Source organism: Dasypus novemcinctus, chromosome 15 (assembly GCF_030445035.2).
Source record: "Dasypus novemcinctus isolate mDasNov1 chromosome 15, mDasNov1.1.hap2, whole genome shotgun sequence".
In the NCBI taxonomy this organism is placed as follows: Eukaryota; Metazoa; Chordata; class Mammalia; order Cingulata; family Dasypodidae; genus Dasypus; species Dasypus novemcinctus.
The window spans coordinates 8,317,796-8,335,426 of NC_080687.1; the positions used below are offsets into that span (position 1 = coordinate 8,317,796).

At 46.6% G+C, this 17,631-nt stretch overlaps 1 protein-coding gene across 1 annotated transcript in view; it reads right to left on the minus strand.

Moving 5' to 3' along the window:
- Positions 1-17,631, minus strand: part of LOC101420830 (cilia- and flagella-associated protein 337-like) — a 104,978-nt gene that overhangs the window by 52,821 nt on the left and 34,526 nt on the right. Inside the window, exons 6-7 of the mRNA XM_071208169.1 lie at positions 8,747-8,864; positions 5,701-5,770 (exon numbers count right to left, since the gene is read on the minus strand). Of these exons, the coding sequence (XP_071064270.1) occupies positions 5,701-5,770; positions 8,747-8,864 (188 nt within the window). The remainder of the gene's footprint in view (positions 1-5,700; positions 5,771-8,746; positions 8,865-17,631) is intronic.

Below are 17,631 nucleotides of genomic sequence, written 5' to 3' on the forward strand. Positions count from 1 at the left end.
GACAACAGAAGCGGACAAAGAAACAAGATGCTTTTGAGCCTATACACCTGCCTTAAGAACAAGGCCTAGAGCAGCACTGTGCCTAGGAGTTCCCTCCTGACAGCCTTCATGTTACTCAAATGTGGCCACTCTCACAGCCAAACTCAGCATGTAGATGCAGTGCATTCCCCCCAGCGTGGGACATGACACCCGGGGATGAGCCTCCCTGGCACCGAGGGATCACTACCACATACCAGCTGAAGATGCAACTAGAAAATGACCTTGAATTAAAGGTTCAATACGGATCAGCAGAATATCCCTGTCTACATATAATAACATGACTTCAAAATGCTGTTTGACCTAATGTAAGGGGGAAATGGAAAGGAGAAATGAGATTATAAGGCTATGAGTCTCTAAAAAAGAGTCTGGAGGCTGTCAGAAGGAATGCCCTTATGCACAACTGAGCAGAGTCTAAGAGACAGATAAAGTAGATACAACCCCAGGTATTGGTTCTTTTGAGGGATAAAGAGACCCACGGGTTCTATGGTCATGGCAGATGGGGTTCACTGCCATGGCAAATGGCCCTTCTTTGGAGCTGGTGTTTCTGCATGATGGAATTGGACTCAGAGGGGATCTCTTCTCACAAGACTTGCATGCTACTTTATTGGAATTGTAGTTGGTGCTGGGGTTTAAGATATATTTAGGGGATTTGAATCTCTGGACTGATAATAAGACACCCAGGCCCAGAACCTCAACAGACTTCAGCCCCTACACTTTGATTTATTGGACTTACCCCACTCAGCTAACATCGAGTTGAAGAAGGTCAACCACCACACCATGGAGCCTAGAGTGTCTACAACTGAAAGCAGGAGGAGTGCATCCAGTATCCATGTGGAATCTAAGCCCCCACTTGACATAGATGTGCAATGGACACAACCAATCCAATGTCCACAGAGAAAATGAGGAATGGGTGTGGGAAGGGTAGCCATGGTGGCTGCTGGGTTTGGGGAATGGGAGGAAGAGATGAGATGTGGAGGCGTTTTCGGGACGTGGAGTTGTCCTGGGTGGTGCTTCACAGACAATTACGGGACATTGTAGATCCCCCCAGGGCCCACTGGATGGAATGTGGGAGAGTGTGGGCTATGATGTGGACCATTGACTACAGGGTGCAGTGATGTTCAGAGATGTACTTACCGGGTGCAATGGATGTGTCACGATGATGGGAGAGAGTGTTGCTGTGTGGGGAGTGAGGGGTGGGAGCGGTGGGGTTGATTGGGACCTCATATTTTTTTAATGTAATTTTTAAAAATAAATAAATAATTTTAATAAAAAAAAAAGAAACAAGACGCAGCAAATAGACACAGAGAACAGACAACCAGGGGAGGGGGGGAAATTAAATAAATAAATAAATCTTTAAAAAAAAAAGAAAGGCCCAGGTTTTGGAGACAGACCCGGGTCAGGTCCTGCCTTGCCTGCCTGCGTTGTGTGGTTCCGGGTAGTAAGGAGTCTTCACTCTTTTGGTCTTAGTAAATCTCCCCTTGGTACCCCCCTTCTGGAAAACCCACCTCCCCATACAGCTGGATCCTGATTGGTCCAATCAGATCCCTTCCCTGGGGATTGAACTGAGACCCAGAGCAGCAGCCGGTCCCTGCTGGTGGCTAGGCTGCATGAGGCCAGGGCTTGTGGCCCTCAGGGAGAACTAACAGGCAGAGGGACTCAGACGAGAGGTGACCCAGCTCCCAGCAGCATTTCAGTCCCTGGTCCCCGAAGTTCCCGAGGCTGAGCTGGTTTTCTGTCCTCCCTATGTCAACTGAGGCATCCAGAAAATTCTCCTTTGCTTGGGCAACACCCACGGACAGCTAATTAACGATTCTGTGCTTTCGTTTGCTCCTGTGTAACCTGCAGCTGATAGCAGAACCTAAACCATAGGTTGTTATGGAGATTAAATTAGATGACACCTGCGAGGCACCTAGAATCATGTCTGATGCCAAGTAAGCTGGGAGCTCCAGGGTGAGCCAGAGGCCTGCACCAGTCAATTCCAGGAATGTCCACTGGGAAGGGGGTGGGACTTCCTGGCTCAGGTAGGAGATCCTGTCCTCCTACAGTGCCCCAGGGTGGGACACGTGCCCTCAGGGCGCACAGACAGCCGATGGCTCCTGGGACCTGTGCAGCCTTCCCCTGCCCCGGGCGGCTCTGTAGACTCAGGATGGGCTCGGCCAAGCCCCGGCCCAGAGCCGAGCACCCGGGTCGCGGGGGTCACACCAAGTCTGACATCCAGAAACTGCGCAGGCCTCCAGCCCTTCCCATTGGCTTCACCAACAGCTATTCCATCCAGCATGTCTTTATTTCCCACCAATTTTACTGATACATATTAATAAAGCATAAATCCATCCAAAGTGTACAATCAGCAGTATTTGGTGTAATCACATATTTGTGCATTCATTGCTTCAGTAATTCTTAGAGTACTTTTTTTTTTTTTTTAATACATTTAGGAAGCAGATTTGTCTCAAAAGATAGGGCATCTGCCTATCATATGGGAGGTCCAGGGTTCAAACCCAGGGCCTTCTGACCCATGTGGTGAGCTGGCCCACACACAGTGCTGGAGCATGCAAGGAGTGCTGTGCCATGCATGGGTGTCCGCCGTGTAGGAGTGTGCCCCGTAAGGAAAGTCACCCAACACAAAAAAAGTGCAGACTGCCCAGGAATGGCCCTGCACACACGGAGAGCTGATGCAGCAAGACAATGCAACAAAAAGAGACACAGATTCCCAGTGCCGCTGACAGGAATGCAAGTGGATGAAGAAGAACACACAGCGAATGGTCACAGAGAGCAGACAACAGGTGGCGGGGGGCGGGGGGCGGGGGAAAGAATTAAAATAAAATAAATCTTTAAAAAACAAATAAATAAATAAAATACATTTAATTCTCCTAAGCACTTCCTTTTTTTAAAGATTTTATATTTATTTCTCTCTCTCCGCCCCCCACCATTGTCTGCTCTCTATGTCCATTCGCTGTGTATTCTTCTGTGACTGCTTTTATTCTTGTCAGTGGCATCAGGAATCTGTGTCTCTTTTTCTTTGCATCATCTTGTTGTGTCAGCTCTCCGTGTGTGTGGTGCCACTCCTGGGCAGGCATCTTTTTGTGTAGTGTGGCTCTCCTTACACGGTGCACTTCTTGCATATGGGGCTCCCCTATATGGGGACACCCCTGTGTGACACGACACTCCTTGCATGCATCAGCACTACGCATGGGCCGGCTCATCACATGGGCTACCACCCAAGAGGTTGGCAGATGCTCTATCAGTTGAGTCAAATCTGCTTCCCAGAGTACTTCCTTTATTTCAATAATAATAAAACAAACAAAAAAACTCATCACCTCTCAATCTCTCTGTGCTTTCCCTGCCTTACATAGCTGCTATTCTGTTTCCTTCTCTCCAGTATATTTGTCTTTATATTTTGTAAAAACAGTCTTTTATATGCAATATCACCCATATTCGTGTTTTTCTTGAGGTTTTACTATCTTTTATAATCCCATGTTACAGTTTTTAGCTTTTTTTCTGGTAATATCCATGATTATAGACTTTCCCTTCAACTACTGTCATAGCCATATAATAGTTACAAACACCACGACATGCTCTAACCATTTCTATTCATTTCCAAGGATTTGTAAACAACCTTTTTTGACCAGCTCTGCACAGATTAACCTCAGCTTTCCATTCTCTACCCTCCTTCTGTTTTCTGGTGACCTATATTCTAATTACCAACTCCATGAATTTACACAATATATTTCATTCAGAGTTGTGCAATTATACAGTATTTGTCCTTTTGTGTCTGGCTTGCCTCAAGCAGCATTAATATCCTCCAGGGTCATCCATGTTGTCATATGTTTCACAACTTAATTTCTTCCTACAGCTGCATAATATTCCATTGTGTGTATACACCACAAATTGTTTATCCATTCATCTGTTGATGGACACCTGGGTTGTTTCCAACTTTTGGCAATCGTGAATAATGCCACCATGAACATCAGTGTGCAGATGTCTGTTCATGCCTCTGCTCTCAGTTCTCCTGAGTACATACCTAGTAATGGTATTACCGGGTCCATGACAAGTCTATATTCAACTTCTTCAGAAACTGCCGAACAGTGCTCCTCAGTGGCTATATCATTCTACATTCCCACCAACAGTGAACAAGTGTTCCTATCTCTCCACATTCTCCCCAACATTTACAGGTTTCCCAACTTTTTCATAGTGGCCAGTCCAATAGGTGTGAAGTGATATCTCATAGTTTTATTTGCATTTCCCTAATCACTAGTGATGTTGAACATTTTTTCATGTGTTTCTTCACCTTTTATATTTCTTCTTTGGACAATTGTCTTTTCAAGTCTTTCGCCTATCTTTTAATTGGGTAGCTTGTCTTCTATTGTTGAGTTGTATGATCTCTTTGTATATCACGGATATTAAATCCTTACTGGATGTGTGATTACCAAATATTTTCTCCCATTGAGTTGGCTGCCTTTTCACCCTTCTGGCAAAGTCCATTGAGGTGCAAAAGTGTTTAATTTTGAGGAGGTCTCATTTATCTATTTTTTCTTTTGTTGCTCATGCTTTGAGCATAAAGTAGAAGAAACTACCGCCTACCACAGGATCTTAAAGATGTTTTCCTACATTTTCTTCTAGGGGTTTTATGATATTCACTTTTATATTTAGGTCCTTGATCCATTTTGAGTTAATTTTTATATAAGGTGTGAGACAGGAGTCCTCTTTCTTTCTTTTGGATGTGGCTTTCCAGTTGTCCCAGCACCATTTGTTGAATAGACTGTTGTGGCCCAGCTGGGAGGGCCTGACTCTTTGTCAAAAAATCACTTGATGGTATATGTGAAGGTCTATCTCTGAGTTCTCACTTCAGTTCCATTGGTCAATGTGTCTGTCTTTATGCCAGAGCCATTCAATGTGTCTTTTGAGTTCCTAAAAGCAAACTTCACTCTTCACAAGTGCCCCAGGCCACTGTCCTCAAACCGTGTAGCCAGATTGCTCGAAGTGGACTTTGGCAAACACTGGCTGAGTGCTGTAATGGGACCCTCCCTGCTGGTGTGAGGCTTATAAACAAAAGGCAAGCCAAACCATGCAGAATATATTACAGTCTCAAACTGCAGCGTGGGTTCTTAGTGGGGCGTGGGATGCCTGTTACAAAGCAGAAACTGGGAAACAGATGTGGCTCAACCAATTGGGCTCCTGTCTCATACGAGAGGTCCAGGGTTCGATACCCAGGGCCTCCTGGTGAGGGCAAGCTGGCCCACGCAGCAAGCAGGCCCATGCGGAGAGCCAGCCCATGCGGGAAAGCCGCCCCGTGCAGGAGTGCTGGCTGACATGGAGAGCTGGCACAGCAGGATGACGCAACAGGAGACACAGGGAAGAGAAAATAAGAAGACGTAGCAGAACAGAGAGTTGAGGTAGTGCAAGAGAGTTGCCTCCCTCCCACTCTGGAAGGTCGCAGGGTCAGTTTCCAGAGACATCGAATGAGAATGCAAGCAGACACAGAAGAACACACAGCGAATGGACACAGAGAGCAGACAACAGGGGGAATGGGGGGGGGGATAAATAATAAAATAAGTCTTTTAAAAAAACAAAAAGCAGGAACTCTGCAGGTGGGAGACTGCTGGGAGCTGACCCCCCACAAGCTAAGGGAACATGGCAAGCGTGTGAGCCGAGCGCAAGCAGTACCTATTACTAGAGCGGTGGGATCGTGGTTGGAGCTCGAAATGACGGCTTTGATAGAGTCATAGTAGTTCAGCTAGAAATAAGAAAGAAAAAGAGAAATGTTAATTAACATGCAGCTCACCCTCGAGGTCGAGCAAGCGTTTGTAATGATGTCCAAAGCATTCTTTAGAAACATGTTTTGTGAAGGCAAAAGGCTCTGCTTATTCAGGGAATAGGAACATTTTTTAAGAATTGCAGGTGGGCAGATCTGTAGGTGGACCAGCAGGTGTGAGGCAGGCTCGTCCCTTACTCCTGCTCAAGGCTAAAACCAGAACTAGCAGTTCCGGGGTGTCCTGTCTGACAGACTGTGCTGAAGCTTCCACTATCTATTTTTGATTTTTCTGAGAAAATCTGAATGCCGTCTGTGTAGCTGCAGGAGTTTTACCAGGAAAAATTCTGTCTTCCCTATAAATCATCTTTAAATTGGAAGCTATACTGAGTGTCTTGCTGGGAGGGTAAAAGATTCTTTCTCCCTGCAGCAGTTTGATATTATTGATGAATTCCAAAAAGAAGTATTGGATTATGTTTGTAGTCTTGTAATCTGATCTGTACCTGGGCATGATTGAGTTATGATTAGGGCATTGAGTCCCCACCCCTTGGTGGCTGGGGACTCACAGATACAAGGCATGGCAAAGGACAGAGTTGAGGGTTTTTGATGTTGGAGTTTTGATGCTGGAGTTTGATGCTGAAGCCTTAAGCTGGAGCCCTGGGAAGTCAGCACCCAGAGGAAAGAGAAGCCAACCCCAGGAAGGAAGGAACCTTGAACCCAGAGAAAAGCAAGCCCCAGGAACGTAGGAGCCCAGGAAGCCTGAGCCCTCGCAGACGTCGGCCGCCATCTTGCTCCAAACAGACTCTGGTGAGGGAAGTAACCTGTGCCCTGATGCCCTGGTGTCTGCAAGAGCCTACCCCAAATAAACACCCTTTACAGAAACCAGCCAGTTTCTGGTATTTTGCATCAGCACCCCTTTGGCTGACTAATACACGCCCCATTTTTGGAAATCAGGAGCTGGGCTCTGGAACTGAGATGTGCTGGGATTGGGGTGCAGGGGGTTTGGGCAGGGGGGTCTTGGAGGTGAGGAGCTCCCCTCCTCCACCCTTATTAGGAGGTGAGGGTCTCAACTGGGCCACGCCACTCCAGAGCAGCGTGCTCATTCAGTCACTTCAGGCACGAAGGGGGCTCAGGCGAAGCTGCGGAGACCGTGGCCCTCGGCTCCCCTCTGCCGGTGTCCACAACGTCCTCGCTCTTTTCTCTGAGTTGGGCAAGGCTTGGCTGAGGCGGCTCACCTGGGCGTCCCCACCTGGGCGTCCTCACCTGGGCATCCCCACCTGGACATCCTCACCTGGCCGTCCCCACCCGGGTGTCCTCACCTGGGCATCCTCACCTGGCCGTACCCACCTGGGTGTCCACACCTGGGTGTCCACACCTGGGCGTCCCCACCTGGACATCCTCACCTGGCCATCCCCACCCGGGCATCCTCACCTGGCCGTACCCACCTGGGTGTCCCCACCTGGGTGTCCCCACCTGGGCGTCCTCACCTGGGCACCTCACCTGGGCATCCTCACCTGAGCGTCCTCTCCATGAGGACAGTCCCGTGCACAGCCCCTGCGGGCCCCACGGGGTCCACTGCTCCACAGTCCACGCTGTGGGCATCATTGCTGGGCTGGGAAGGGTGGCCAGCGATGCCAGCACCCCAGTGTGATCACCTGCGCCCTCCCCACCTGCACGGCCGTCCTTGGCAGCCCTGGTGGGAGCTGGGCCTCCTTCTGTCTGCCTTCTCGGGCGTGGATGGCTGAAGAAGGCAGGTCAGAGAAGGTGGGCTGCCCAGGCGAGGGAGGCCAGGCCTGGGGTCAGTGGGCACATTTCCGCCCCTGACAAAAAATGGGGTTTCCTTATGGATGTGGAAGGAGCCGGACCCAAAATGCCCCGTGGAGTGTGAGTTCGTGCATGAGGAAGGGCTGGAGGAGGCCACGGGAGCGGCGGCCCAGGTGTGGGAATCGGCTCGGCTGTAGGTGGGCATGAATGTCTTTTGGGGGAAAGAAATGTTCTAAAAATCACTGAGTCAAACATTTGAAACAGCTGAATTTTATGATACATAAATCGTACCCCAGTGAAGCCGGAGGGAAAACAAAACCTTGTTCCCAACACCTTGGGAAGATTGTATCACGGACGGTGCTCTTACACCTGCCTTTTTTTTTTCTTTAGGAGGTGCCGGGAATTGAACCTGGGACCTTGGGAAGCAGGCGCTCAACCACCGAGCTACACCCACCCCCTGCTTTCTTCTTTGGATCTATTTTCATCATGCACATTTCTTTCCAGTGCATGATTGGTAGTACATTTTCTTCTGTGTTTGAAACTGCTGGTCTGAATCTTTTAGACCATTTTTTCTTCACTATTAGTTTTCTTTTTCACGTAGCACCTATGTCAGGTTGTTTTTCTGTTTCCTCTCACTCAGTGCTTTTTCTCGCCTGTCTCCTATAATTGCTCAAACCTTCTCTACCTAGCTGAAGCCTGGGGCGTTTGGGAAAAGAGGAGAGACTTGGGCACGGTTGTGCCCGCAGGAGAGGACACCTGCTTGCTCTGCTGCTTTTGCATGTTCTTGAGAAACATGAATTCAGCTTCTGAGACCAGTAGAAATCTCAAAGAAATGAAGGCTCCTTAGCCTGTGGGCCTTGGAGTTGATTCCTGCTCCTCAAGAGGAAGGAGTCTGCAGACCCAGAGATGCACCAGATGGGGACGCCCAAAGCAGTTTCGCTAAGAAGTTTAAGGTGATTAATTCCACTAGCATCGAGAAGCCAGGTCTTCCTCATTCTTTGTATCATTCTGAGTATTTCTTAGAACATTTATTTTCACTTATTTGCAGCTTGGTTAACAGAGTGGTCCCAGGGCCAATGGTAACTTATTCAAGAATACAAACTGTTATTATTTATCTGATTGCTTGGGTGATACACCTGGAGCGCGAGGGCAGGCTGGCACACTTAAACGACTTTTACCTAAAACACGTTTTCTTACCTGAGTAACCCAGTCTCCGTGCACTTTCCAGCGGATATAGCTGACGTTTGCGGAGGTCACGGCGTTGTGAATGCCGAGGTGTGGCATGTTCCCAACTCTGGGCAGCTTCTTCCAAGTTCTTAGGGGGAAAACACACAAATCTGAAAGGAAAGGCATGACACCCCGCCCACCCGGAGCTGGGCAGCCCAGGGGCCCTTCCTCAGCCACCCGCTGCCCACCGCGGGCGCCCCCCGTTCGTGGATTCTCGCCCTCCTCTCCTTGGCTCACATAAACCCTTCCACCCTGGGAGGCCGAGCTAAATCCTCCACGGAGCTCCTCTGGATGTGCCAGCACATTGGCCCAGCCCCGGGCAGGCGAGGACTCTCGGCTTGGTGTGCGCTGCCCTAGCTTTCGCATCGAGGCTGGGTAGGCCGGCAGCTCGGGCGCCTCTTCTAGGGCCCCAGGGGGCCTGCTGGAGACCCAGGCACTTTGCAAGCCCCGAGGGGCCGAGCGCTCCACGGAGGAGCCCTGTGGGTCCCGCCGGGGGTGGCCAGCCTTTTAGAGAGGATGCTGGGCGCCTGCACGCAGCCCGTAAGCACGCGCCCTTCCTCGGAGGAGTCACGCGTGGAGGCAGGCGGGAGGAGCTCGGAGCTGGCAGCAAAGACCTGGCATCTCCTAAAAGCCCTGCAACCACTGATTAGACACACCAGGTTCCAGAGACAGCCTGTCCTCCCGCAGTGGCGGCAGAAACTGTTCCAGGAAACAGAGGAATGATGAACTGAGAGGACACCACGGTGTCTGCCCAGTGGGCATTCTCTGCCTTCTTCCCCACTAACAAAACCAAGGGGAGATCCCTGGATGCCAGGGCCATCATGTCACTTGGTTCTGCCCTATGAGACAGGTGAAGTCAGCAGAGGGGCTCAGGGGGAAATTTTTTGCTGCCAGATAAAATACGAAACTAGTATGAGACAGGTTCTCTCTTCCTTTCTCCTCCATGGATCTTTTCTCCATGATTTTAAGCTCAGTTGTGATGTCAGGAGCTGTAGCAGCCATTATGGAACCATGAGACCATGGGTCAAAGGGACAAAAAGCCAATGTGCAAAGGATGGTGAAGTGACGTGGTGGAGACTAACGGCTCTTGATTAAACCAATGACAACAACTATCTATATCTTGACATTTTACTAATGGAAGAAATATAAACCCCTTCAACCTTGGTTAGTCATTTTTTCTGATCAATAGTGAACATTAATTAAATTCTTACTATGTGCCAAGCACTGTTCCAATCATTTTATACATATTAACTCACTTAATCCTCAACAGAACCATCTGAGAGGAGCATTGCTATTAGATCTTTTTGTAAGGATGAGGAAACTGGGGCACAAAAAAAGAGATAACTTCCCAAAGATACATAGTTAGCACATAGCAGAGTCAGGAATCAAACCCAGGCAGCCTGGATTACAGCTTAGAGCAGGGCTTCTTAGCTGGGGGTCCATGGAGAGAGTTCAGGGGGTCCACAGCTTGAATTGAAAATTTAAAAAAACATTCGTGTGGGGACAAGTTGGTGCGGGTGTGATATATTTATTAAATAATACACAGTAGAGTGTGGACTCAGTGTGCTTTTTATTTTAATGTAGCGTGTTCTGAGTGCGGTGGATACCTGCCTGCAAAAAGGTTGGTAAGGATGGCGGAGACGGTTTTATGATGCTGTGGGAAAGCTTGAATTTCTGAAGGTTTACCAAAAACGACCGTTTGAACAGATGTTGAACCATGTTAGGTTATCACATACTGAAATGATGGGAAAGTTGTAAAACATAATTCTGAATAATCCTAAAATTTAATTTAATGATATGCCAATGTTGAGTGTCATAAAACTATCTGCTGCTGCATCCTGAGAAGGGGTCTGTGGTTTTTGCCTGCCTGATAAAGGGTCTGTGGAACATAAAAGGTTAAGAACCCCTGGCTTAAAGTATTTTTAGTGGGTTGACTAACTGCACAAAATAGCCTACAAATGGTGTCCTCCTGCACAGAACTGTGGGGCGCTTTAGAGCTGTGGGGGTCCTTTGAGATGACCTTGAAATGATCAGAGTGGCTGCAGCCTGCACGCTGACTGTGTCTCACTGAAGCCCAGAGGTGTGACGTCTTATACATTCTGCCAGCAATTGTGGAAATGCGGTGGCCAGCACATGGAATTTTTTCTAGTAATTGTTTTTCGATTTATTAGATACATAATGACGGGTGAAAGGATTTTTGCCTTGTGCTATGGATCAAATTATATATGAAACAGTTTGAAGTTCTTTTACGAATCCCTAAAAGAGAAAGATTATGCTTTTGAACTAATCCATTCCTATTGATTGGTCTACGTCAGTGAGGCGTGGCTCAGGCTGTCTCCACCCTCTTGCTGGGTCTGATATAAACGGAGACACAGAGACATACGCAGAGAAAAGAAGCCGCCATATTATATCGATCCTGCCATCTTGGAGAGAGGACAGCAGGAAAGCAGAGAAGCCCTGGGGGCTGAGAGAGGACCCGGAGCCGGGAACCTGCAGAGCACAGAGGCACGGAAAGAGGCCCCCGAGGGGCTGGGCCCAGGAGCAGCCCACAGCTGAGGAAGTGCCACATGGCAGGATCACCACGTGGCAGGACGCCAGGATCACCGGGAGCTGACTTGGATGAGAAACATCTCTGATGGGGCCCTGATTGGACATTTCGCGTCCTTAGAACCGTAAGCTTTTACACCAAAAAAACTCCCTTTATAAAAGCCAACCCATTCCTGGTCCTTTGCATCGGCAAAGTAGGACATCGTGTTTCCCACCAAAAGACATGTTCAAATTCCAGCCCTCAGACCCGTGGATGTGAACTCATCTGTAAATAGGATCTTTGAAGATGTTACTAGTTAGGATGAGGTCACACTGGATCAGGGAGGCTCGAATCCAACAGACTGGAGTCCCTGTAAACTGGGGAATTTTAGATGCGGTCAGTTATGGGAGACAGACAGGGAGAGCACGAGAAGGCCGTGTGACAGGGGCTGAGAGAAGGCATGGCCCTGCGAGCACTGATGGGAACTTCTAGCCCCCAAACTGTGAGACGGGAAGTTCCTATTGTGTGAGCCATGGATCTGTGGTATTTGTTACCTCAGTGCTGGCAAATCAAGACACTGTTTTGGTTGTTTTTGTTGTTGTTGTTGCTCTTTGTTGTTTTTTTCTTAAGGAGGTACTGGGGATTGAACCCAGGACCTTGGACATGGGAAGCAGGTGCTCAACCACTGAACCACATCCACTCCCAAGACACTGTGTTTTTTAATTGTGAGCAAGGCTGTATATTTTCCCATCTAAATTGCTCATCACTTTTCAAGTATTAAGTTTGTATGTTTCTAGCCACTCAAAATTATCTCTTGATAATCTGTGAATGGTGGTCTTATCATTCAGATAAAAGACACATTCGGTTCCTAAATCAACAATCACTCAGCTCTTACTCTCGGTTTCATCATATTCCTTGCTAGACGTTATTAGTCATGGTTCTCTAGGGAAGGAAACAGAACTGATAGGCAATATCTGTAAATATTAAGAGATTTTATAAAATTGTCTCACGTGACCATGGGGATGCATGAGTCCAAATTCTGTAGGGCAGGATGATGTAGGGCAGGGACTCCAGTGAAGGTCCTCCATGAGCTCTTCCAGAGAAGCTGGTTGGCCGAAGGAGAGATGGGCGTTCTCGCTTCCAACTGCTGAAATCACTTCTCCTTTTAAGGCCGTCCACTGACTGATGAGACGTCACTCACTGCTGATGGTATTCTCAGTTGATTGTAGATGTAACCTATGCAATCAACTCACTGATGGTTTAAGTCCATGGAATGTCCTCACAGTACAATTTGGACAGTGCTTGTTTGACCAACCAACTGGGCACCATCACCTGGTCAAGCTGACACAGGAGCTAACCCACCACAACTGCCTCTCATGGCAGCAGAGTGAGGTGGGGCTATGCGAGAAATTTCTTTCTGGTTTCTTCACTTCCTGGAGTTGTCTTTCCATCAGGACGCCCTTTGCCCGGTGTCACTCTTGACCGCTGATATTTTCTCATGCTTCTACCCAAGCTCCAGGCAAAACTTCCAGAAAGTTTATTCCAGAAACTTTTCAGAGCTCACAGAATTCCTCGTCTTGTGTCTGTTTTCAGGGGTTGGGGCTCGGCAGGCCTCTCCCTGCTGTCTAGGTATTACCTACGAAAGCACCTCAGAAACAAATGTTGATGCAGCAGATTTCTTCTATTTTGGAAATTCACTTGTCTTTCCCAACCATGCCTGAGTGAATCTGATTTCTCTGGTTAAATGGAATGTGTCTTTTTAAAAAACAATGTCCAAGAACCAGTTTACAGTGTAAACCATTACCCATGCGGTGCAGCAGTGCTCCAAAATGTATTCACCAAATAAAATGAATGTGCCACAATGGTGAAAGAGGTTGTTGATGCAGGAGGAGTGGGGTGGGGGTGGGGAGTGGGGTATATGGGAACCTCTTATGTTTTTTAATGTAATGTTTTGTGTGAGCTATTAACTTTAAAAAAAGATATTTAAAAATAAAATAAAATTTTTAAAAAGTCTGCAATAGTTATTTTATGAAGTATCTGTTCTCCTGCAATAGATCCAATAACACATCTCTCTCCTCCATCCATTCCTTCCTTTGTGGTGCATTGAGGATCCTTCAGCTCCCTTCTTTTTCTGTCAATTAATGTTCTCCCTTTTAAATTTCCTTCCAACAGTTTCCTGATCCCTTCCATTAACATTTCCTTCATCTATGCTACATTCCTCTGAATACATTTACTTTCCAAGAAAAGATTTTGTGGCAGAAAATGGAGCAGAAGAGAAAAGCTTGCCAAATTTACAGACTTAACTGAAAACGGGGAGGTTGTGGGGGTGATCTGAGTCAAAAGTAAAAAATTTGAAACATGCTGTCACATTTCAAAAGAAAAAATTCTAGGAAAAACCTTTACACTCCTTAGAATTAATGCTTGGAAATATGAATTCAGATCCTTGTGCGTGAATGAATTAATGGAGACAAAGCCTTGAAAATAAGAACTTGATTGTAATATTTTATTCTGAAAACCATCTCTGTATTGTCCGCTTATATTTTCTTAATTCTGAGAAGCTGCACTCTGTTTTAACCTCCAAGCAAGGAGGAGGCTGACAGATTTCCTGGAATACTCACGACAGAGGCTGTTCCTCTTTTTAAGGACTCTGCAGGAGAGATTTAAATATTCTCTCCTCTCTCTGTTATTTCATCTGCTCTGATATCATTTTGGCTAGATTTGGAGCACAGTCCGTTTATGGGGCTGGCATTATGGGATTTGAACTCATTTGTATCATCAGCAAATTGTTCACCTTGGACTTTATGTTTCAGCTTTTCAAAATAAAAATCTAACACTTACCCAAGAGTTCCATGAGCATGAATCCTGAGGAAGCAGAGAGCGGGCAGAGGTCCTCGGGTCCCCCACACCTGCCCGACACCTGAGAGGTGGTCTGGGCGCTGGGCGCAGTTTCCCGCACTCACAAGGTCATGGCGCCCAGAGGTCCCACTGGATGGCCGAGGAAGGGCTACGCCGCTTGGAGCCCTTGCTGCTAGCAGAGGCCGTGGAGAGACGCTTCCCTGTGTGTGTGTGTTGCGTGCGTGCACACATGCACATGCAAGGGATGGAGTCAATCTTTTATTTTTTTATTTTTTTTTATTTTTGGAGTCAATCTTTACAGGGCAAAGTTCCAACAAATCCATTCTTGTTTGCCCAGATTCAACCAAAGGGCCCTGTGCATTGTTCTACGTGTCCCTTAGGGGCAAGAATTCCTGGCATGGTGGTGCTTTTTCTAGTCCATACCCCTGCCCTCTAAGATGTGCCTGTATTCTATCTTTTGAGAAAATGAATGAGCACCTTACTCAAGGAGACCAGCCGTCCTGTAGGGAGGCCGTTGGTGACAACCTACAGGACCCTGCTCTCTGCTGGTGCCTGTTGGGCATTCTCAGCCAGGACTAGGACGAGCACACGGAAACACTGTTAAATGTACCAAGACACAAAGCTCAGGGAAAGAGCTGATATGGTGGACGTCAATATTGCCATTTAAACGTCTTTTAACCAATAGAATGAGGATGCAAAATCAATAAGACGAACTTTAGCAAGAACTAAAGGCCTGGATTTAGGTTCAAAATATCCATTTATAAATAAAGGATGAGGACCACATGGCTCAACGTGGGAAGCAACATGCCAATCACCGGACAACGCCTTGGCGGGGCAGACACACCTGGGCGTGTCCAGTGGAGACCGCCATCTTGAAATGAGGGCGTGGGAACAGTTGAGACAACGTGAGATGGCGACCTGGGAGAAGGGCAGGCTTAGCATCTTCAAACACTTGAAAACTGGAATTTTCTGGAAATGACATTTTGTTTGCTTTCCTTTTTCTTACCTATTTTTATTGTTATCTGTGCATGCGTTGCTTGAACAAACTGCTTGACAAGTTTAAGACAAAAACATAAGTTGGTGACCCCTTTGCCCACTCCCATCCGGAAAGGCCTCCACTTTCACCTCTTTTAGATAATTATTTGGGTATTTCTTCCTGTTTCTAAAGCTCATGCTTGATTTCTCTTCTTTGGGTGTATCTTTTGATTCATCACTTTAGTTGTCCTAGTTGTCTGTGCACTTACCATTCTTCACTGAGTGTCTAAATTTCCTCTCAAGACACTTGGCCGCCATGTACTGGATTGGTTTCATCTTCTGTAGGGCTCTGGCTGCCCTAAACCTGGGATATAACTGTCACCCCAATCCTCTCTCCACTGCCATCCGAGGACTCCGTGTACCACTCTTCTTCATTGTCTCTCTGGTTTCTGATAGCCCAGGTACTCCTCCTTCCAGTTTCCTCCCTCATTTTATGGAGAAAGTCCTTCAGTGGATTGCTGAGAAAGGATTCAAATGTGGGAGGTAAATTTTTGACATGTAGGTTTCAAATCGTACCTGCACAATCCATAGTAGTTTATCTAGGTATAAAATGCAACCTTCAAAATTTTTGAAGGATTGCTCTGTTGCCTTCTAGCTTCTGGTATTGCTCTTGAGAAGTCCAAATTAATTTTGATTCCTCTTCGGGACACGTCGAGGGTCTTCTCTTTGCTTCCAAAGCTCTGAAATTTTCATGCATTTTGTTGGGTGCTTGGTGGGCTCTCTCAATCTGAGATGCATGTCTTTCAGTTAAGGAAAATCTCAAGTTGTTGGTTTATTTTCTTCCCTCTTTTTCTCATGTCTGTTATTTGGATATTGTACCCCTGGGACTGGTCCTGTAGCTTTCTTATCTTTTCTCTTTTATTTTATTTTATTTTTTTGTCTTTTGGTTCTGCTTTCTGGGAGAATATTATCTTCCAACCCTTCCACTGAGGTAAAAAAAAAAAAATTATAACACAATTTTAATTTCCAAGAACAATATCTTATTCTCTGCAATTTGTTTTGCAATGGCATCTTATACTTATTTAATGGATACAGTATTTCATTTTATCTCTTCAAAGATAATGCTGCTTTGTTGTTTTACTGTTTAGTTTTCTTTTTCTCTCTCTCATTTCTGTTGTACTCTATTTTCATTTCTCTATCTGTATATCTGCTCCATATCATGTATATTTATAACTCTAATTATAACTATATCTACATCTAGATTTAGATCTAGGACTTCATTTTCTGGTCAAATTTTAAAAGTTCCCATCTTTCTTCAGCTGCCTAGTATTCTTGTTGGAAGCCCTGCATGTGAGCAGGACTTGCTGGCTGTGTGCTCCGCTCTGTGGGCTGGGCTCTTTCCTTGACGGCCCTCTGATGTTGCCATCTTTATGCCTTTCCTCTAGGGCTGTCATATTCCCCAGAGAAATATCTTTTACCTGCAGGGGAAAGTGTGGCTGTCAGTGACAGTGAGGTAGTGCCGCCAATTCCTGGGCTCCTGGGGAATCCTGTCTTGTGAAATGGTTTTGTCCTCAGCTTTCCCATCATCCACCTGAAGATTTACATTGTTTTGGGTTTGCTGAGTTATTTACCATTTGTTTCTCTGCCTTCCAGCTTCCAAAATTTTGCTGCTACTGTCTCCTCTCATTCTCCTTATCCTTGTGGGTTTGTGCCTTTGAGGATCCATCTGTCCATCCATCTATCATCCATCATCTATCCATCTGTCCATCATCCATCCATCATCCATCTATCCATCCATCATCCATCCATCATCCATCCATCTATCCATCCATCCATCCATCATCCATCCATCCATCCATCTGTCTATCCATCATCCATCTATCCATCCATCATCCATCCATCCATCCATCCATCCATCCATCCATCCAATGCCTACTAAGGTCTCAGAAATAGGAGCTACAGTCCCTAACCTCAGTAGGGCCCAGTTTAGTGACAGAGACGGTATAGACAGAAAATTCTGGTTCAGGAATATAATCCCAATCATTTAGTATTCATGGACCGTTTCGGGGATGCACAGGGTAGAAAGGAGGAGATGACTTCCCTGAGGAGATGATGCGTAGTGGGGTGGGAAGATAATCCTAGTCGGGCAGAGGAAGGCGCCTACACAGAGGGACGGAGTCATGAGAGAAGAAACCACATTGGCTTCAGGACATGGGGAGCCCTGGGCACACGGAAGCACCAGTGAGCGGTGAACCTGGGGAAATCAGGAGGGCCCAGGCTTTAGGTGTTCTGTAGGTCATACTAAAGAGGTTAGATTTTATCTGAAAGTTACGGGGAATTGCTGAGAGGTTTTTTTTTTTCCCCATCCTAGAATACATATTCTGTTACATACAGATAACATATAACAAATATATGTAACCTTTTTTATAAATGAAAACTGTGTATCAGGAAACAGTCAAAGCTATTTCAAAGGCTGGTTAATAAAAGGTATGTGTTC